The 22,578-nt window shown below is 34.4% G+C and overlaps 1 protein-coding gene across 2 annotated transcripts; it reads right to left on the reverse strand.

The window, feature by feature from the left end:
* Window positions 1-1,253: 1,253 nt before the first annotated feature.
* On the reverse strand, window positions 1,254-20,536 carry LOC113441653 (uncharacterized). 2 transcript variants are annotated; one of them, XR_015744290.1, is made up of 11 exons: window positions 20,392-20,536; window positions 18,039-19,411; window positions 16,508-16,635; window positions 15,220-15,308; window positions 14,820-14,896; window positions 13,663-13,806; window positions 7,092-8,755; window positions 4,291-4,376; window positions 3,783-3,825; window positions 3,366-3,541; window positions 1,254-1,338 (listed from the first exon to the last, which is right to left on the reverse strand). XR_015744290.1 is itself a non-coding variant. In XM_087937238.1 (10 exons), the coding sequence occupies exons 2-10, from the start codon at window positions 19,409-19,411 to the stop codon at window positions 3,453-3,455; spliced, it is 3,693 nt and encodes a 1,230-aa protein (XP_087793364.1). In that variant the 5' UTR covers window positions 20,392-20,536; the 3' UTR covers window positions 3,195-3,452. The 2 variants fall into 2 exon arrangements, 1 of the variants encoding a protein (XP_087793364.1); XM_087937238.1 differs by lacking the exon at window positions 1,254-1,338 and having other exon boundaries at window positions 3,195-3,541.
* Between the last annotated feature and the right edge of the window lie 2,042 nt (window positions 20,537-22,578).

Below are 22,578 nucleotides of genomic sequence, written 5' to 3' on the forward strand. Positions count from 1 at the left end.
TGTCCAGTTCCATATACCACATTTTAATAAGGCCACAGAGAAACCAAAAGAGATTGAAAGAAAAGCAATAAGGATAATCTTGGGATTAGAAAAAAAGGTATATGAAGACATGTCTGTTTAGTTTCGTGAAATGCCTATTAAAGGGCATAGGATAGCTGCCTTCTAGCAGCAAAGGAGTGTCATACAGAGCAGGGGTCGCCAACCTTTTGGACCTCAGGGACCACCAAATTCATAATTTAGATCCCAGGAACCACTAATTGGTTATGTGGGCATGGCCTAATTTGTGGGTGTGGCTTGGTCATGTGACTGCCTGGGCATGGCTTGTATGTACATATTATAAATATTTATATAAATATTGAATTTTCTATTAAAAAAAGCAACTTTTACCCAAAATCAGGCAAAGCAGGAAGATTGAGTTGCTCACAGAATCATTGAGTGATCTATCTATCTGCCATCGGATAGCTCAGTCTCTCAAATTTGCTTGCCGTGAGTCTGCACTGAATTTGCTTGCAAGCAAATCTTCAGTCCTAAGGGAGGTTCAGCTGTGCTTAGCTAGAACGCAAGAAATCCAACCATTTCCTGCTTCCTAGCTAATCTAAATCTCCCGGCAAAGCAGAACAGATGATGGTCGGAAAAAGGAAAAATAGCAACTTAGTAGACAAGTTTGCCAGGTAAGGAGTGAGTGGGCGGGGTGGGTTCCCACGGGCCATGTGGGCTGAGCAGCCTTGTGTTTCTGTGCAGCCTGGATTAATTGCTTTGGGGGGGTGCTCTGGGGGTGAGATTTCTCTGTGGCCCACCAAAATTTTCTCATGGCCCACCGGTTGGCAACCGCTGATACAGAGGACAATGATAGCTTGTTTTCTTGTTCCAGGACATAAAATAATGGTCTTACTATAACAGCGAATGGATTCCAGTTAAAGGTTAGCAGAAATTTTCTAATGATATGAAGCATTACACAGTAATTCATAGAGAGGAATCCTCACACTGGATATGTTCAGGAACAGGCTGGATAGACCTTAGGCCAGGTATGACTTTCATCTGGAGGATGGCATGACCTTTCCAAATCTATGATGGTATAACCCTTAATTTGGGGGGGAGGGGTATCATACATACATGACTTAAATAATTGAAGCCACATTATTTCACTTTGTCCTTTTAACAATGACAATCACTCTTCACAATTTTATTTGAAAATGAAATTCAAAAGCAGCAGGTGACTTAGATAGGGATTCAAAAAGTTTGATGCTTTGTACTTTTGCTGATTCCTGTTGTTTACTTTTATTCTAGATGGTTGTTAATTTGAGTCCACCCAAAGAAAAGCCAAAAAGCAAGCACATTCTGTAATATAATAATAATGAAAAAATAGTGAAAGATCAAACCTAGGTATTAAAGTCTTACAACTATCTTAGCTACCCAAACTATAATTCATATATTAACAATTGCAATTAAATAAAATAAAATTGACATCACATTTTATTAAGGTTTATAATTTTATGTTTTAGTTGCAAACAAAAATTTAGCTATTTTTAACTAATTAATGCATATCTCCACATTATAATAGTACTTTTGTTAAATAACCTTTCCCTCTGCATAATTATCTTTCTTGCATCTGCTTTGCACAGAAGAACTTAACTTATAGCCAAATGTTATGCTCTGATCATAAAATATTTAAATAGTGTTAAGACATTTTAAAGTTATGCAAGAACTTAATTTAAAATTCAACACAAAGAAAGCGGGTTTCAGAGAGAAACAAAAATGTGGTTGTTTCACTGTCACAAGCTGAGGTTTAGGGAGTATTGCATGACAATTTAGGGTTTAATTAAAAGATTGGTTCTGAAATAGAAAATAAAATAGATATCATCATGGCAATATTCCAAGAAGTTCCAAACATACAGCATAACAAAAAACAAAAGAAGGATCTTACGGTCCTAACAATGGAGGATAGTGGATAGGGATGCAACCAGATACAGATGATCCTCGACTCAATGGAGTTCAGAATTAGTAAGTTGTGTCAATTGTTAAAAAGGCCAGCACATGACCAATCCGATTTTATGACATTTTTTTGTGGTGTCAACAATTAGTGTTTTTTGTCAGAAACTGCAAGTAAACACCCGTTTCTGGCAAAAACTTCATAGACTGGTCACATGGCCATGGGATGCCATAAATGTGAGCCAAATGCCAAAAATGCAACCATGTGACCGGGGATGACTGGTTGTTAGTACCGTTTGATGGGGGGAGGTATATCATAAATTTGAATGATCATGAAGTGACCAGTCATTAAGTGAGGACTACCTGTATGAGTAAAGAGATAAAAAGGGTGGTCATGGAGGAATTTGAAGGTAAGGAAAGACATCTGTGTAAGATCCTGAAGGACACTAACTACTATTGCAGTTGTCTAAGTAGGACATATTGGAATCAAAAAGATAACCAATTATCTCAGCAAAATTTTGGATAAATATGAGCAGTTAAACCAAGAATCAGAAGAAAGAAATTTGAAGGAGATAGTAGAAACAGTTCTTTTTATTCAGGAGACAGTTAAGTATTACTTCACTTTTGTTATGCTGTACAGGTACAGGACTTCAGTCCTCACATTGCATATGGTCCTTGGAAGCTTTGTGGTATGACTGCTTAAACCTCTCTAGTTTTGGACAATTTAAAATTTTGTTTTAGGCAGTTTTAAAAAAACTGCATTTTTAAAATGGGATGGAAGAGGGAAAATAAATACATCAGGAATAATATTAACTGAATATAATTAATCTAAATTACAATAAAATGTAAACTAATCTAATTTAGATTCAATCCCAGATTCACCTACTCTTTTTCATACTACCTACTTTTCACATTCAGCCTCTGTTATGCCACTGATAAGTTAAAAGTGCCCTTGGTGTGGAAAAGATTGCACACTGGTGTTGTAAAGGAAGTTGTGGCAGTTTGGTTGGAAATAGCCTACAGAGAACAAACAGGATGGAGGAATCAAAAACTAAAGTAATACAATGGTCCTCTTTAACAGAGTGGTAGGATGCTAGAGGATTTTCACACTCAACTATGGGTAATCAGTATAAATAATACACATCTTCAGCAATTATGGTTTAAAAAATATATGAGCCTGCTATTGCCTCAGTAATAATATTGATCTTCTCTTTGTAAGCTACTTTTTAATCTTGGTAATATTCTAAAACAAACCATTCCATTCATTTTGTCTTTATCCCATCATTTCTTCTACAATGCAAAGTTCACCTCAACAATCGAGACTAGCAAAACCAGAAGCAGCCATGTTCACTTGATGGGGGTCTGGTTTATGAATTTCATATTCAGAACAGGTCAAAGCTTTGAGCTAACAGAATCAAATCAAAGAAAGAAATTACCTTTCTGCAAAAAAGGTTGATTGTTTTTAAATAAAAATCTCAGAGTAGCTAGCATTATTGCTTGGATATATAGCTTGAAACAATTTTTCAGAGCAATGATGGTTCTTCCAAAGGCATTTCTGAAGATTTTCTTTCTTGACCATCCTTATTTGAATCCTGGAGAGCAGCTGCAGCAACTACAGATAAAGAGACAGTATAAAACAGCGTAAGGATTTTACATGCCTTTGTTTCTGCACTGGTCAGAATCTTTCATCAGAACGAGCAGGACAGGGTTCCCAGTTCCCAGCATGAATCTATGGTTGCTTGCTTATCTGACTCTACACATGGGTGCAGTATCGCCACTTTAACCTTAGTACAATGTTGTATTATGACCAATTGCTGGTTGCTGGTTATAAATCAGACTAAAAAGTCACTCACCGAGCAAGGAATTCTCTTTCAATTGGTTACTTTCCTGTTTCTTCTGCAATAAAATATAAAGGGAAATGGTACATGTATCTTATATTTCTTTTCTACAGGAAAAAAAAAATCTGTTCTTTAACACCTGACAGCAATGCTTGTTCGAACTTCACATCCATTTTGATATGAGCTGTGTTGGCGCACTGATTAGAATGCAGTATTGCAGGCTAACTTTGCTCACTTTGCCAGGAGTTTGATTCCTTCGATCCTGTCCAGCTGAAGGTTGACTCAACTTTCCATCATTCTGAAGTTAGTAAACTGAGGACACAGATTGTTAGGGGCAATATGCTAACTCTGTAAACCACTTAAAGAAGCCTGTAAAGCACTATGAAGTGGTATATAAGTCTAAGTGCTATTGCTATTGTCTAATAACTGCTGTGTATCATTGCATAAATTACTAGGTATAATTTACAGATGACTAAGAGCCATCAATTATTTTGTATAATATACAGGGGAGTAATGGACATACCTCCACAGATGTCTTCCACTGTAGATAGATCTCCTTTGATATTGCCCAGTCAAGAGGAACTACATAATCATCTGGTAATAAACTACCTACAAAACAAGATCACACAAAGTGTTTTTAATCTACTCATAGGTTTGAAGTTTACATAAAATAGATGTGACAATCATTTGATTGTAGGTAGTACTAACCTAAGAGCACATTAGTTATTTAATTATGATGCTACAATTAATGGCATATGTTGAATATACAAGATAACTGAGCTATTAAAGCTTGATTCACACTTGCACATATCACTTTTTTACTTAAGGCTTATTAACTTAAAATTGGATCTCATGCTGAATGAAATGAAAACTAGAAAGTTTTTGAGATATTATATTGGGAGCAATGAAAATGAAATACGCAGTGATTTATTTTTTAATTGGTCATTAGTTTATATACTAGATGTATTGGAACAACTGCATGAAGGAAGGTATGTAATCCATGATAAAAAAACATTTGTTACAATATACCATATTTTTTGCTCCACAAAATGCACAGGACCATAAGACACCCCTAGGTTTAGAGGAGGAAAACAAGAAAAAAAAATGTGGCAGAGCCTGAGAGGACCAGAGATAGGTGTCCTCTCATGTGCCAGCTCTGCACTGATTCCTGCACTGCGGAAAAGAGACAGAAGAGGCAGGCAATAATAAAGACAGATGAGATGGGGTTCAGCACCCTAAAAGGACCCCACCACTGCAGCCTGGCTGCTATTCACCAAAGGACCAGCACCGGTCCACTGTTGGGGATCCCTGAGGTAATATAATTCATGGTCTGTGACGCAATACTCACTCCATAAGACGCACAGACCTTTTCACCCACTTTTTTGTGGGGAGGGAAGTGCGTGTTATGGAGTGAAAAATACAATAATTGCAGCAGTCAAATATGAAATACAGATAGTCCTCAACTCACAAGAGTTCATTTAGTGACTGTTCAAAGTTACAATGGCACTGAAAAATGTGACGTTATGACCATTTTTCATAGTTATGACCTTTGCAGCATTCCCCATGATCATGTGATCAAAATTCAGATGCTTGTCAACTGGTTCATATTTATGACAGTTGCAGTTTCTCGAGGTCTCGAGACCACCTTTTGCAATCTTCTGTTGAACAAAGTCAATGGGGAAGCCAGATTCACTTAACAACTCAAAACAGTCTGAATCCAGTCTTTGAACTATGGTTTGTCCTTTACCATAACATAATTACATACTAAATTTACTGCAACAGATACAGTGCAGTAAGGAGAAAGTGTAATTAAAGAAAAAAATCAGAAAAATTATGAACCATAATATCTAAATGGATATGGGAAAGACAACTTGGATGAGTAAGGTAGATATAAATTTAACAAGCAGTTATTGATAGATTCAAGCAAGGAGAGAGTGAAAAAAGATGCATTCTTCATGGGGTTTTCCTTCATGGGAATAGTAGCCGGCCAACTGTGTGTGAGATTTTTTTTATGTTTAGATTTTTTTGGAAGCCACCAGAACCATTTGGAATTTGGCAGCATATTCCATTCTAAAACAAACAGTTGGAGTTCTTCTGGCAGTTTCCTTTGGACAGAGACAATTAGTTTTTAAGGCTCTATGAGCCCTTTCATGTAAAGTAATGGATTGGAAAGAGCAATCAACTGCAATTCACCTCAATAGCAAGAATAGTGTTGCATTAATGGTGATCATGGTTTTGGCTCAGTTGCTTTTATAGACCGGTTTCTTCTATTGCCATTCCACTTTGGATGAAATGATGAATACATTTGGGAACTGTTTTTTTAAGATAAAATGGGGATTATTGTCAGAGGGAATGGATGGCAGCTAGACTAGAACTCAGCTGTGACTTTGAATGTTGCTCACTGGATTAAGAAAGTTGAGTTAGGCAACTGCAAGATGGCATCTCGGGGGTAGCACTAGGTAGGTGTTTTCACTCTCAGCCAAGGAGCAGTTGATCCAGCTGTAGTAAATTGAATTTTAAAGTAGAAGCCAAAGATTCATTCAACACAATGGCTTAATTTTCACAGTGTATATGTTGTAGCAACATGATATGAGATGGGCCATATGTTTACGTTATTATAAAAAGATTAATAAGCTAGAGGTGTTATGTGGTATTCTTTGTAAAGCTACATGGAAAAAATCTAGAGTCTCATTTAAAAGTTCTAGCATTGCTAACTGACAAAATTAATTTGTTGTCATTGTAGTGACAATTTGAATAATACTGTGACTAGAATAAGGAATATCAACAAAATTGTGAAAATGTTGACGTTGTTCCTATAAGCAAAACACTTCTAACATAGTTTGAATAGTTCTGCCATATCTATAAAACATTTTCAAAGAGAAAAGGCATCAAGGGCTGGAATATTTTTAAAATATCAAGCTTCTCACTTGAACTAAATGTTTGAAAAAAAAGAACTATGGCATTGCTTCAGCAAATGTGGAACTGATGTGCCCATTTAGTGGACATGATAAGAAACATGCAAAATAATTACACAGAAAATAAATTAAATTGAAAATTGGCAAGCCTGAAATCTAAAATTAATCACATGATTTTTATGAGGTTATTCTTCATGAGGATATATACTAATCATTAACATCATAATGGAATTTTCAGTTTTTTGAACCTGGCATTTTTACCCCCAAAGTAAGCAATAAAATTAACTTCTGTATAAAAAGGCAATGAATACTAAATTGCATGCTAAAGTTTAAATTGCTAAATAATTTTTTAAAATTCAACTATATGAAATTCTACACTTTTCTCAACTTTATTTTAGCTAATAATTACCTAATGGAACTCCTGGAGAACCGAAAAGTTCTACGAGTTGAAGTACAAATCTTAGTGATAAAGGAAGCTCCCAATTACTGGATTTTGTATATGGGGAATCTTGAACATCTTTGATCGGAGAATGTACTTTTTGTTCACGTTCATTAATCACTTCCATATTTTCAAAAGGTTCAGCCATAGTGTTTGTAAGGCATTCAGTAATTAGTTTAATTGAATGCAAAATATCTGGCTGAGTAGTTGAAGTATCTGGAGGTATCTTTTTCTTTTCTTTAATTTCTATTGTTTCATCACATTCAAACAATTCTTGTTCAATTGGTGAGGGAGCTTTACAGGAAACAAAAGCATGTTCATGAATTGGAGTATCAGATTCTTTTGTTGGAATAGTCACAGATTCTTCTGCAAGTTGTTTGGAACCATTTTGTAAGGGAACTTCCACATCAAAATCAGAAAATTCAACTACTGCATTGTAATTGGATGCTTGAAGTTCACAGCATTGTTTGTTCTTTTCTATAATTTCTTCATTTGAAATGTCTTCTTTCTCTGTATCTATATTGTTTAGCACTTTCTGATTATTTTTAGGAGGAATATGCCATGGTAAATCAAAGTTTGGGGCCAATTTGAAGATCCTTTTATGTTTCTCTTTTTTATTTGATAAAGCTAATATACACCCATTAGTTGTGAAACTGGCTTTCTTTCCACTTTCTCTGACAAATTCACTAGCATTATCACGTATCTTATTTTCCATCAGCAATGACAAAGGGCTATTTGTTGTATCACTATTTTCAGGCAGGAGTCTTACACTGTTTTCTTTCACCAATTCTTTACTAGAATTATAATCAGTTATTTCTGTTGTTGCATCTGAAAGCATCTTCTTAAGCATTTTGACCTTTTTTGATCTTTGCTCAAACATGATTTTAGATAGATCCTCAGGCCAAGTCAAACACGATTCTTTTTTTTCTGTCTTGATCTGAAATTGTTCATCAATCAAATCAAAGGAAAAGAAAGCCCAGGAATTCATTTCATTACTTTCTGAAGTTCCATGTGGATGTGGAAGAGTTGTTTCCTCTTCATTGCTTAACATTTGGTTTCTTTGGACCAAGTTTTCAGCAGATGTATTTTTGTTTTCTTTATCAGTCAATACAATAATTTTTTTTGCATCATTTTGATCTGATTGTTGAAATGAATTTTGATAATAATCTAAAGTGTTACTGTCACTTTCTGCAAGCGATATGCTTTTGATCCCATTCGATAAATGACAGTTGGATAATTGGCCAGCTATATTTTCATTTAGAGTAATTGATAGTGACACATCTTCAGTAATATCTGCTTTTAGTGACTTCTTTAAAGACGCTGAATTTACCACAACAGAATCAAGGAATTCCTTTTTTTGCAATTCAGAAAGCTGTACATGATTATACTTCATTGAGCCATTCTCACTATCAATTTTAGCTTCATCTGAATAGCCAATCACTAATTCTGATTGTCCATTGTCTTCTGAATTTTCTTGCTCACTTTGTGATAAATCCCCATCATTTGGAATTAAGTGTCCATCTGATCTTATGTCCACTGATGTAATATCAGCATTTTTTATTTTTCTGTTCTTCCTTCGTTTCTTTTTTTGTTTTATCTTGTGTAATCTGTGTTTCCTCTTTACAACCAGTTCCCTAAATAGAATAAAGAACTAAATATGAACGAATTATTCAGAATGCTCTTAGCGGCAGACATGCACATAATGACTAACACATGGAGCATCTCAAGACAGTTATGGAGTGATCCAACTTTCATCACATCAACAGCTTCATAACATTTTTCTAAATATTCAAAATTTCCACAGAAAATATTTTGTACTTAAATCTTAGATAATAAGAGCAGAAAGTACTGATAATCAAACTTAAAAACAGACCAGGGTATTGTGTTGGAATGATATGTTCACCAGCATGAAACATTACACATACACATAAACACACGTACACATACACACACACACACGCACGCACGTTTACATGAGAAGGCATTTTACATGAGAAGGCATTTGTAACCAGAAAATAGTAGTACAAAAGATGTATTCAAGTTGTAATATAGAATTCATGACTTTTTTCTAGTTAGTTACGGAAGACATAAGAAAAAATCCTCTCTGATTATGGTTTCATTATGTGTAAGATGGTATTTTTAAAATAGGCATCAAAGTCCAAACTGCTTCAATCTGCTTTCAACTGAAATATGAAACTCATCCATATATTTAAGTTCTACTAAAATCCATAGAATATCATTTACATCAATGTATATTTCTGTCTGGAGAAAAAAAAAGTTAATTTACATTGTTTATTTCATTTCATAATTTTACTCGTGTGCCATTTTGAAATGACATTTTACCCTGAAAAGATACATAATAACTAGGAGGATGTTGCTTTAAAACTGAAAGAGTAATGAATAATTTTCATCCTCTAGCACAATTTTTTTATTAATATTATTTGACCTCACCTCATCTCATTCTCAAATTGTTTATGGATAATTCCTAAATGAAGGACAAAACACATAAAATATGTTAGCTAACATCAACTTGCTAATTTATGCATCCATTCATAAAGAATTCCGTAACTGAACTACTTATGCATGGACACTATGGAACAGAAATGTTGACAGAATGGCATTAGGTCTCATCTAGCATGGTTCTTCTTTTCTTCAGTCAATTAAATTTAAATCCTGTATTTATTCCCGATTTCCCTTCTCTACTTGATTTTTTGTGTCAGAATTTTTATTGCAAATTTGTCACAGTAAGAAATTCTTGTGCACTGTTAAAAGCTACAGTATATACTAAACTATGAGACACACAGTATTTATGGCTGTGTCTGTCTCTGTGTAGTCTCTCTGGGGAAAAGCAAAATCAAGATTCCAATCAACTGTTCACTCCTTCATATGAATAGAACCCAGAAGTCTATTTGCAGTCTTATGAAAATATATACCAAGGAGATAGATCCAAACTTACAACAGAAGAGGGTAAAATTTATGTATTACTAAAATTGTCTATCATGACTTTAAACTAGACGAAACAGTGTATCATAGCGCAACAATTTTTGAACCAAGAGACTTCAAATGGACTAATTTACAGAATGTGTTCAAAATCTGGGACCCAAGACTGCTGGGGGAATGAAATTTTAAAAAGTTGTAGCTGCTTAGTGCTACTGGTTGCTGTTGCACTGCTGGGCTGCCGCTGTGGTTACATGATCTCTTGTTTTCAACATTCTGTCTTGTAATCGCCCACTCCCCCACCAAACTACAGCCACTTACCTGCTTGTTGGGTAGGGTAGGATAGGGAAGGAAAGATCTCTGATGCTTCCTGCCAGATTCCGTCAACGAAACTCAATGGGGAAGCCATCAGGAAGTCACTCCTGATCCCACTACATTTTGCCCACCCTTGGTCATTCCGTTTCTCTTTAGGCAAGCAAGTATCTCTGAAATGATGACCCAGTGGGGCATGGGTTGAAAATAAATTTAGAACTGCTTTACCTTATCTAGCATTTGTGTGTAGGGAGTAATTCAAAACTAGCATTTTCTATTTATGATCTTCCTAGTAGCAGGAAGTTCTTAGCACTTTATTCTGCCACATATGTTAATTGCATTTTCTCTCTGTTCAAAATCCAAAACCTTGTATCACACATAGTGGGTATTGGCAATATTAAGACCTAATATTTATATTGTAATTTATAGAGAAATTAACCTCCTCTTAATGACTACCATGGGATTTAGTTCTGAATGAACATGTATAGGACTGCATTATTAATCACTGTTAATAAAAATCATACTTACCTGATAGAGAACATATTAATCACTGTTATATAAATTATTATCTACAATCACTTGTTTATTTACTACCATATGTACATACGTATACACAACAATCCAATTTGTTCAAACTGACATAAAGGTGAAAACTTGCCTTGCTTTCACTTTTGTGGCAACAAGATGATGATTAATACAAAAGTAGAAAAAATGGTGCTCGTTGTCTGCTATAAGGAATAAGTACAGAATTGGAGACAAATAACGTCTACTGCTGAAAGGAAAAGCCACCTCCATATCATATGAGGCTTTTGTGGTAGACCAGATCAGAAAACACAGTAATACTAGAGTTGCATTTTATGGAGATAGACTATATAGCAATAGAATCCTGCAAGTTTGATAAGAGTTTCTCCTCCCCTTGCTCCCCAGTCAGTCAGGAAAGAGCCAAGTTTCTTCTTAATGTTATCTCCTTTCTAGCCTTAAGGAATGCCTTTGTCCTTTTTGTTTAGGTAATCATTCCCGAATCTTTGCCTCAATATTATCTCCTAGGTTTCTGCATATCATGATCAGCTACATAATTATGCTGAGATGAACAAGGACAATATTCTCATATTACTAATGACAAAATATGTACTATTAACTTGCAAAATACTGATGCACTGATTAATAGTTATAAGCACACACTGTTAAATGCAAAGTTTAATATATTAAAGTTACTGAACTTAATTTTTACAAGAATCTCTTCTACTTAAAGGAAATGGCAATGGAGCAAACAATTAAGCAGTACATTATGCAAAATATCTTTTAATTATTTCTATTTAGTAGTAATTACATGCATATTTTTCAATACATTAAAGATTAGGACACACAAAAATTAATAAATATCCAGAATTCAATCTGGACTTTGAATCTCATCTGCATGATTCTTCAATCCTCTATGTGCTTATGTTTTAAAAGAAAAAGAAACACATGAAACAGAAAGTCATGTTTGTATGTTTGTAGAAACTTATGATAAATAATAAAAAAGTAGAAAAAGTAGAGTTGTAGAGAAAAATAATTGATCAAAACTGCACTTCAGTAGATAACATTGCCATGGAGTTAAAGAAATTTGGGGTTTTCGAATGACTGTTGAAAAAAAAAATCACTTAACTACTGACTAGTAAAGATTCCATCCACATTATGAGGTAACTTTCATCAACCTGGGTGCCCTAGAGATGCGTTGATTTCATTTCCCTTCCCAGCCAACATGGTCCTTGATGAACATTTGGAAGTGTGAGCTCATAGGTGAAGTTATCGTAAGAGTTCTGTAGGTGTAGAATGATCTACTTACCCTACATTTGAATTCACTGTCAAAGAGCAAAGTATAATGGAACCATTATTCCATCATGTGGACATCCTGGTGAAGGCTGAAGGTTTCATACAAAATCATACAATATAAGTAAAAGTTTTTTGTAATGTTGAGTCAGTAGATTCATAAACATGTCAGCCTAGTAGGCACGAGAGATGAAGTGAATATTTCCATTAATAATTTGATTATCTAGAAATATTATGGAGGAGTACGTTTAAATTATATTTCAGGCTTCTGCTTTAATAAATGTCTTTACTTTTTCAGATTTCATCACTGAGCATAGGTATTGGGCCCTGCATAAGTTCTTTTTTAAAAAAAAATCTAGTCATGAAAGCCAAATTATTTTTACCAATAGTTCTTAATAACTTGTAGGAACTTTTTCTACAGGTCATGCTACTCTTTAACTTCCAAAGGTTTCATGCAGAAATGGAGCTTGGTGAAATACTCAATTCAATTGAGACTGGATTTCTGAAGCAGTAGTACAAAACCATGCAAAAAGAAAAGAGGTATTCAATTTATTACATGGCATTAGCAAAAAACTTTTTGTGAATTCAGCCACAAAAATATCATGAAGTGGATATTGCATATATCATATCCTAAACAAATGTAATATGGTATAACTAATGTCCATTTCACTTTTTCAACATATTTGAATGTATTAATTCTTTTGTAAGAAAATTTAAGTACCCATATCAAAAGGCACAACATTTAACATACCATAGTAATGTGGATTTAGGATTTGATAAAAAAAGTTCTTGAGAACTGATTTGTAAGAATACAAATCACATGCTGCATGCTGATATTCAAAGTCACAGATTTTAACTGCAGAATTTTGCTACCATTTTTTCAACTTACAACTTGCACAGATAGAATTCTGTACAGATCAGAAAGTGGAAACATAAGAACCTCAGCTGAATGTCAATGTTTGATTGATAAGCTTCATAATAACATAACTGTTATCAATAAATATGCAGAATTTGAAATGCTACTAAAAGTAGAAAAAAGAATTGTTCAAATGTAATTCCGATATTAAAAGTTACCCTATTGTTATTTATTAAAAATCCATTCTATTGAGAAAAAGAAACTGCTCAGCAGTTTGCGGTATAAGTAAAAAGTTGCACTAAAAATCAGTAATTATCACAAGTTTCAATAAAATAAAGATTAGTACAAATATAAAATGTGAAAGTATTTTACATTTTAATATTAAACATTTACATTTTTATAAATAATTCCAAGGTATTTAATCTGCATTAAATCTATTTTAGTCACAAAAGAAATTAACAGAATATTTAAAACAGATCAACAAGGAATTAAGTCTTTTCAATAGATTTAACTCTACTAATTGTATATAAATGGCAAGTTATTACTGATAAAGAAAATTGACCTTAAATGTATCCTCGCTTAAAAGTATTAAAAGTATTCCAAGAGACTGAACAGTCTCCCCACCTCTCTCTTCTTTGTAAATATGGTCTTTGTGAAGTTTTATGAAAAGGAAGCACTGAATTCATGACAATGGGTATCGAGATTTGATATTCATATCTTTCCAGCATTTGTACAATCTTCTCACGACTGACCCCATGTTTATTCCTCCTATAAAAGAAAATAATTTAAACAAATAAAAATCTGATCATCTTGGAATACCACCTAGAATGCCTTCAGTTTATGTTCTTCAAAAAAAATTGCAAGACTAATACATATTTAAGTGGAAAAATAGCAATTGATCAGTGATTTTGAGCGTAAAAGACGTTCAAGAAAAGTAGCAGCATTTTATCTGTCTTAAATATATAGTTTAATTGTGGATGTTTCTCATTTAAAACAAATGTATTAAAATCTCACAATTTCTGCATATTTGTAAGTATCCTAAAAACAAATAGGCAGGTACCAACAAGGATTTTTTTTTAAGTAGACAAAATGAAGAGATCAAGAGAGGCATAAACTTAGTATTTTTTGTTGGAGGCTGCTGCTACATAGTTTCTTGAACAGTTTGGCATATTTACTTATTTATTTTTACACTGATATATTTCTTCATTTCCTTTAACTGCTGCCAAGTATCCTGGCACAAGGTACAACTGATATATTGGATTTATAGTACTTGAATGGACCTCTGGGGCAGGTCACAGATAGGACTTATATGTAGCCTGCAAATCCTAGGAAATTTGTGGATCAGGACAACTGAATAACAAGAGATTGTGAATGAAACTCTATGAGCGTAAAAGGGAACTGTAGTTATATGACTGTACACCAAGAAGTTGGTATTGACTCTTAGAAATCATATAGACAAATTTTCTCTACCGTGATCCTAACTTCCAAAAATGCATCCATTGCTACCATTGTCACTGTAACTGAACTCATCCATCTTACTAATTACAAGCATCAGCATAATTAAAAATAAACTATCCAAGGGAAAGCACACCATGTGGTTCTATTTCACAAAGCCTAGAAATTAGCCTTGGAGCAGGGACAAAGATAATTTCAAGTTTATACAAAAAATTTCAAAAGTTTCAAGTTGCATACGTAAGGACAATAATGGAAATGAGAAGTATTAAAGAGAAGTTTCATACATTTTTTTTTTTCAAATGAGTGAAGCATAATTTAAGTCTTACTTTTCTAGTTCTTCAGGATTAAACTTCCACCATGTGTCTGGTTCATGAAATTCCACATGGTAGCCTTTTTCTAGAGCCTAAGCAAACAAGAAATACAGTTATAAAAGGAACATCAGATAATACTTTTTCTGATCTTGTCTGCAATCCTGTATGTATATACCAAATTGGAAATAAGTCCTATTATATATAATAGGATTTATTTTAAGAGGGCATGTATAAGATTGTACTTCAATTTCAGCACATTTAACATAATTTTTATTCCAGTAAAACTTTTGTTTTATGAAATTTATATAGTTCATAAGACATAGTTAATACATGATGAAATGTATGACAAAATGATTAATACATTTACAGAAATTAGATTTATATATTAAGACAGAAAAGTGGCTGCTTTATTTACCGCTTTCACATAAGGCTTCATTTCCCAAGCTTGTGTATTTGTGTTGTCTATAATAATTGGGGATCTTCCTAGATCCATTGCTTCTTTTGCTGCAATACATAACAATTCAATTAGATAAATGGCAGCTAAAATAGTTAATCTTTTGAAAACCTCCTGAGAGAATAAAAGTTGAAGAGACCTATCATCTCCCTATTCTTGTTTGAATATGTCCGGTTGATTATGCACTGGCACAGAATGGGAGACTAGACTAGTCACTGACTTGATTTAACTCTTCTTAAATTCTGAAGACTACAATTAATTAATTAATTAATATAAGATCGAACATCCATTGAGAGCATTTTGGCATACTGTATAACGGTGTGGTATGTTGGATGCTCTGTAGTGGATAAAAAGATGCTCCAGAGAGTTATAAACACAGCACAAAAAATCATTGGTTGCTCTCTTTCTTCTTTTGAAGAGATTGCAGAGACCAGACTCCTCTCTAGAGCACTAAAAATCTCCACAGACCGTTCTCATCCTGGACATTATATTTCGAACTGTTACCATCAGGGAGGCGTTATAGGCGTCTTAAAATGAGGACTAATAGATTGAGAAACAGTTTCTTTTCCAAGGCAGTAATTGTCTTGAATCAAACAGTGCATTTGTGATTTAGTCCTATTATTATTATAATTATTTTAATTTTTAAATACTCTGTAGTGTGATTGTGATGTGGTGTTTGGGGCACTGTGCTGGAGTAGCTTTCAAATTTCATTGTATTCATGGAATGCAATGACAATAAAGGTATTCTATTCTATTCTATTCTATTCTATTCTATTCTATTCTATTCTATTCTATTCTATTCTATTCTATTGTTTTGATAGCTGTTATATCTTCTGTATAGTTATCGTCTACATTGCCTCACCCTTCCCATTAATATCCAAAGATGTCCCAAATCTGCATTTATATATGAATGGTCAAGTGATTATTCATATAGAAAATTATAGATCATGTTGAAAAGTATAATCTGCAGGGAAAAAGTAGTAAGCTTAACTTGGTTTGCCTTTACCCGTAACATTTTAGATTTGTCTGTACTTATAGAAAAAATAGGCCCAAGACAGGTTCCATTTACCAATACTTCCCATAAAAGAGAAAAATAGTAAGGAACCATGCTAAAAATTCAAATTTCTTACTGTTTATGGGGATAGTATTGCATATACCAATGAATCTGTAACAAACTCTTGGAGATTTATAATACCAATTTAAGTGCATATTTCATTGTAAATGTTTCTACATTAACATATTTTCACACCTCGATTTTGATTCCACTCATGAGCAGTACCAAGCTGAGAAACATTATAGCTCCAACAACCATTGATCTGATGGAAGTAATCATCAGTACTGAATACAATGCCATTATAACTCTGACCACGGAGAATACTGTCAAAGGAATAAAAAGGAAGTGTATTATCACACAGTCAAATGATGGTTTGGAAAAACAGAAAATCTTATACTGAAATTTTATGCTAAAAAAACCAGAAAATCTTATACTAAACCATTTCCAATACATTTTTGACATACATCTTAGGACTACGACAGTTCCCAAATCTAATTTTTTACTACCTATTTCCCCCTGAAGAATAATCCATTCATAAATGATATTTCTAGAAAGAATTTAATTCAATTCCATAACAGATAACTTAATTACTTGATTATATATTTATGCTGTCTTATCTATCTTCCAATTTCATGTGGAAAGAAACTATCCCAAAGAATACTAATAATTATTTTCTGTTTTTAAACCAAAAGGTATCATTTATATTGATTTTAAGAAAAATCAGCAAAATTACTTTAAAATCTACTAATCATCATTATTCAGAAGGATCCTTTTATCCATCCATCAATATTTTTAAAAAATTTAGGCTCCACAAAGATAAGCAATAAATAGCCAAAGTACATTAATAGTTTAAATTCAGGTAAATACATATCTCATGCAGACTAAGCTAAAAATTATTAATACAAACATTTCTAAGAAGTCCTCAAAAATGGTCTTTCTAAAACACTTTTAGAAACTATCCCACTTGTTCTAGCTCAGTTACCTATATTTCAACAAAACGCTTTGACCTACTTCCCAAAACATACCATTAAAAGAATGTATGCTAATTACATTAAAACATATTTATACTATCTTAATTCAAATTATTTCCTAAATTTTACAGAATATTCTAATTAATGAAATAATAATTAAAATATAGTCTAATAATAAGAAAACATGATCTACATGTAAGATTCAGAAAGGCCTTTTGTGGAATCCAGTCACTGTTTGTCCAAAGGCCCATTTTCTTAGCTAGAAGTTAAAAGTTATATAAGCCTAATACTAACACCAGTTATCTGAAAACCCTGTATAATTTCAACAGCTTTAAATTTTGCTTTGTTGAAGGGCAACTACAGAGTCTTATCTTTTAGATTTTTTTCACATCTATTTGTTCATGCTCCCATATACTTTTTCCATTTTAAACAAAAAAAAAGAAATACAGAAGAACTAGTTGATCTGAAATTGTCCAGTTCACAATCTTCAAATAGTTAAAACAAGGTGTTTTTGTTTCTAAAATGTTAATACTTGGGTTGATATTTGAGCTTAAACAATAAGTTAAAGAGTACATTTTGATGAATAATTTAAGATCATTAGCCAACTACTGAAAAAGTCCTGATTTCGATCTGGAGATAGAGGGAATAAGAAATAGAGGGGGAAAAGATTAAAAGGAAGCAGCAGTAGAAAAGAGGAAGTCTATGAAATAAATTACTTCTATTTCATTCTTAAAATAAAGTCATGATTCACTTACTGAGATAAGGTTGTCTTTCCAGAGCCTGGAAGTCCTCTTAACATTAAAAGTCGCTTTTTAAACTCATATGATTTGTCCTGAGGATGCTGCTGGGGAACATTATTTGACTCCTCAAAATTGTGAGCTTTACTGTTTTTCCAATTTGCTTGGGTTTCACAGAAAACATTAAACATATATCCGTTGGGTCCACTACATTCATTTCTGATTATATTCATACTAGGAATATTCAAGTGATTACTGTATGGATTACTTTGATCACGTTCTGAACTGTTCATGTTATTTTTTTTAAATTCTGTATTTGAAGAATTGAAGCCATCTGAACAAAGTGATAAGGAATTAGAGTTCTGAAAATTGAAGTGAGCAGTAAATGGATGTGGTGGGTTGTAAGGTATTACAAATGGATGGGTCTGTGGGCCACTATGCCTAAACTGAGGTACAAAATCATTCCAGAATCTAAAATCTTGTTTATTACATGGTTGTTCGATTTCCCATGCATCTCTTCCATGTTCACGTTGTTCCATGCCAGTTCTGTGACCATTTGGGTCATTACAAATGTCTTTGCCAGTTCTATAACTATTTGATTCATTATAAAAATATTGTCCCTCATTGCTCTTATGAGACCATTCTTGAGATTTTACATACATTACTTGATTTGATTTACTACAGTCCAGAGATGGATAAGGTGAATTTGCTTCTGTCTCCTGTAAATGAGTATCTGGACAACTTTCATTACTTTCAAGCTGATCAATTTCCCTGTAGAACTGTGACAATTCATCTTCTATTTTTGGCATATCACAGGAGATAGCTTGCACTATTCCTTTCTGAGACTTTTTACCATTAATAGTATTTGATCTCTTTGGGCAGTTGTTTTCAATATACTTTTGCTTTTGTTTATGTTCAGAATTACTTTCACTTTTATAAATGGGCCCAATAAATGCTTTGCTTGTGCTGTATAGTTCCATTTCCCCTTTATTCTTATGTTCATTAATGAAATTGTTATCTCCATTATGAGTTATATTGCTGTTGTCAGTAACGGAAGAATATTCATTTCCTTTAATTTTAGTTTTGTTTACTAAACTTGAAAGATCTGTTGAACTTGGTGTTTGACCAAGAGGTTCTTGGTTAAATGAATTTAATACTTCTGCATTTCTTTCTCTTTCTCTTTCCTCCTTTTGATCATCATCATCAGATAGCGACAATGGTATAAAGCCAGAATGAGTTTTTTTTATATGTATTTCCTCATGAAGTCTTTGTAATTCATCATAGGATTTACCATAAGGCTCTTCTGTAGATTTCATCCTTTTAGAAGAGGGCTCAACTACTGAGACATCCTGATTTTCAAAATATCTTGACTTAAACGCAGCATGAAGCATCTTAAAAACAATAACATATATTTAAAACATTATATCAAATATGTTTCATGTTTTGATCACATCACTCATGCAATGATTGAAGCTAAACATGCTGAACTGAGGATACACCCATTGTAGCCAACCTATTTTCTTCTATGTAAATATACTTTCTAAATAATAAAATGTTATTGTAAAATTAGTAAGAGGTTGTGAAAAAGGGCCTACAGGTAAAACATATTCTTCAGTTTACAAAGTGCTTTGGCATCAAGGTGTCTTTTTTATATTTCAATGACAGTATACACTATCACACTTTTGCTATCTATGTTAACTTTCAATTGCTTTGGGGGGAAAAAAGTTGTGAAGAAATTGAGGCCAAACAACAACAAAACGGATAGACCTTGTTTTAAAAACACACAATAGCAATCTTCAAAAAAAAAAAAAAAGCCCTTGCCACTTCAGAATTAAGATCCCAGGTCATATAATTTTACCCTTGCCCTTTTCTTAAAGGTCCCATGTGTTACCTAAGACTCATGATCCGGATTTTGGGAGGGCAGCCCCCTTCCAAATGATCTGCCCGTGTGACAGCTGTGGCCAGGCCATCTATGCTTCCCCTTGTTTTTATGCATCTGGTGCCCCGACATCACTGGGCGGGCATGTCAATCCTACACCTCCTCATGCGACGAGTGACAGCTCAGATACAAAAAGCAGAGCCCCAGTGAAGGGCTTGCCTACACTTTCTCTCACTCCTAGGTTCTGGACTACCAGTCCCATCCCCCGCGGCAAAGCGACTGCCCTTACAGCTAAGAGCAATGGGAGCTGTAGTCCAAGAGGGCCAGACTAGCTAAGGCGGGCGGCTATATCCAGTCTATCAACACGCGTCACACAGAAAACAAGCATCTGCCCACCAGCCCAGTTCTTCTCCCTCAGGCTGTACAATTCAGAGGGTTTCCTAAGCATCGCTCTTCCCAAAGAAACTTTCTTATCCGCATCGGCAGACTAACCTCAAATCAAATCGGCTACTCGCTCGCCAAACATTCCGGAGGTCAAGCGGGGACGGATACTACGCACCCCCACCAAAGCAAGGCCAAAAGCCCAAACAACCTCAAATCGCCTCCTTCCAAAATGGTGGCTTCCTTAAGCTTCCGCGCATGCGTTTTGGTAGTTCTCACGGCCTACAAAATACATTTCCCGACATTCCTAGAGCGTTAATATGACATCATAGAAGAAAAGCAAAGAGCGGAACCTGCAGGAGAGCGAAGCAAGAAAATGTTAGATAGTTGTGGGGCAAGTTTATAAGAATATAAGTGCAACAATAAAAAAGAGAAATTCTGAATTTTATCGACCTTGGCGTAACAGGTATAACGATCGCAAGTTCGAAAGATCTTTAAAATAAATCTCTGATTGCTATCCAGGACGCAGTATATAAATCCGTCCCCGGAAAATCCTTTGCGTGTGTTACCATACCACCTAGTGTTACCTACAGTTCATCACAAATATTCGGATGATTGGCAGCAACGACATACAAAGCCTGTATCTTTTTGTCCTGCAGCTCAAATGTATTAGCCCGATTACAAACGGTTTAATTCCCGGGCAGCTTCCGAACTCATTTTAGAAGGTTCCACATACCGTACATAGAAGTTACATAGAAGTAAATACTATACAATTTAGTTGAACGTAATCGTAACAAGATGCGCTATACTGCATGGGGTTTTCACTGTTCCACATGAATTCGTTTATTTTACACATTTTATTTTTACTGTATTCCTAAAAGTGCAGTTATTTTTATTACAGCCCTTTTGCCTACAGTTCCTTCCATATGCAACAAGTAGAAATTCTTTTTCCATTTTTTCATTTCCATAATTGAAAGCTGCCTTGAGCTTGGAAAATTAGCTGTGTTTTAATTTATTAGGTATACATTCAAATTTGCATTATCCAGAGTACTCCATTGCTTAAATTAATTACTGTGGTAAGGCAGCCTCCCTAAAATAAAAAACTTTGCCGTTATGTCAAATAAATTACTTCTGGAGTATTCAAATCTTTTCTGTTGAAAGAGATATGCAATTCTATTGGTATACGGGGTGTGTGTGTGTGTGTGTGTGTGTGTGTGTGTAGAGGTAGATAATAATTATAATGATAATTCTAAACGTTGAAAAGATTAGAAAGGAAACTTTATCATATTCTATAAATTATGATTTTACTTTGGTTAGTGAAAGGTATTTACTTTCCTTTTAGGATCATCTCTATTTTCTACAATTAAATCACTCAAATATTTCAGACTATGGAGTGGAGTACACCAAAAGACAAATATTTTCATCATATCTATAATCTCTATAGCACATATATTAGGAGGATTTGAAAAAATAGCAGCTGAAATAAAAAATTGGCAATCAAATGTAAGCTACATTTACTTTGTTAGCTACTAATTTTTTTTAAATGTACAAAGCCCTTTTTGGCATGGGACTGGATTATCTGAGATAGGTTTCTCCCCTGTTGTATGTGATCATCCCACCAGATCCAGCAGGAGAGGGAGGCTATGAGCCTTCTGCATTGCAGAGTGCCCTCTGGTGGGGTCCAGGAAGAGAGCCTTTTCTGTCTGCCCTTTGGAGCATAATCATCCCAGAGATAAGACTACCTCCAACTCTGCTGGCCTTTCGTAAAAACTTTGATAATGTTTGATAATTGAGCATGTTGGTCAGTGTCCATGAGATGGTTCTGTTGATGTTCGATTTCGGATGTTTGTATATAGTTTCATCTTGGCTGCTGCCTATGTATTTACAATATTTCTTTCCAATGGTGATTGGAGCTGGAAACTCCAATGTTAAGCAGTACAGGTGGTAAGGTGTTAGAACACAATTGCACTTCAATTAGATAAATGGCAGTTAGATTAGATAAATGAAAACACAATTGCAAGGGCTGGATCAGCATTTTAGATCTCCGTGAGCCGGCTATGGGGCGGGAGATATGGGACGGACGCCTCCTACAGCACTTTGCTGGCCAAAACAGGACGCAGGGCCCCTGCATGCACCCCACACACCCATTTTTGCAACCCCCACAGGCCAGTCCTTTACTATTTCCAGACCAGCCCCGCGGGCCAAATGTAAGCACCCCGCAGGCCAGATCTGAGTCACAGGCCTTGAGTTTGATACTCTTGCCCTAGGGTGTTACATCTGGCAGGACCCAGAAGAAGG

This window comes from Pseudonaja textilis, chromosome 7, assembly GCF_049901715.1.
Source record: "Pseudonaja textilis isolate UNSWEBS1 chromosome 7, rPseTex1.2, whole genome shotgun sequence".
Classification (NCBI taxonomy): domain Eukaryota; kingdom Metazoa; phylum Chordata; class Lepidosauria; order Squamata; family Elapidae; genus Pseudonaja; species Pseudonaja textilis.

Coding starts and splice junctions, on each gene's coding strand:
- LOC113441653 (XM_087937238.1), bottom strand. CDS start 19,411: ATGCTTCATGCTGCGTTTAAGTCAAGATATTTTGAAAATCAGGATGTC. Junction 4,377..7,091: donor TTCTCCAGGAGTTCCATTAG/GTAATTATTAGC, acceptor CTTGTTTTGTAG/GTAGTTTATTACCAGATGAT. Junction 3,826..4,290: donor AGTGGAAGACATCTGTGGAG/GTATGTCCATTA, acceptor ATTTTATTGCAG/AAGAAACAGGAAAGTAACCA.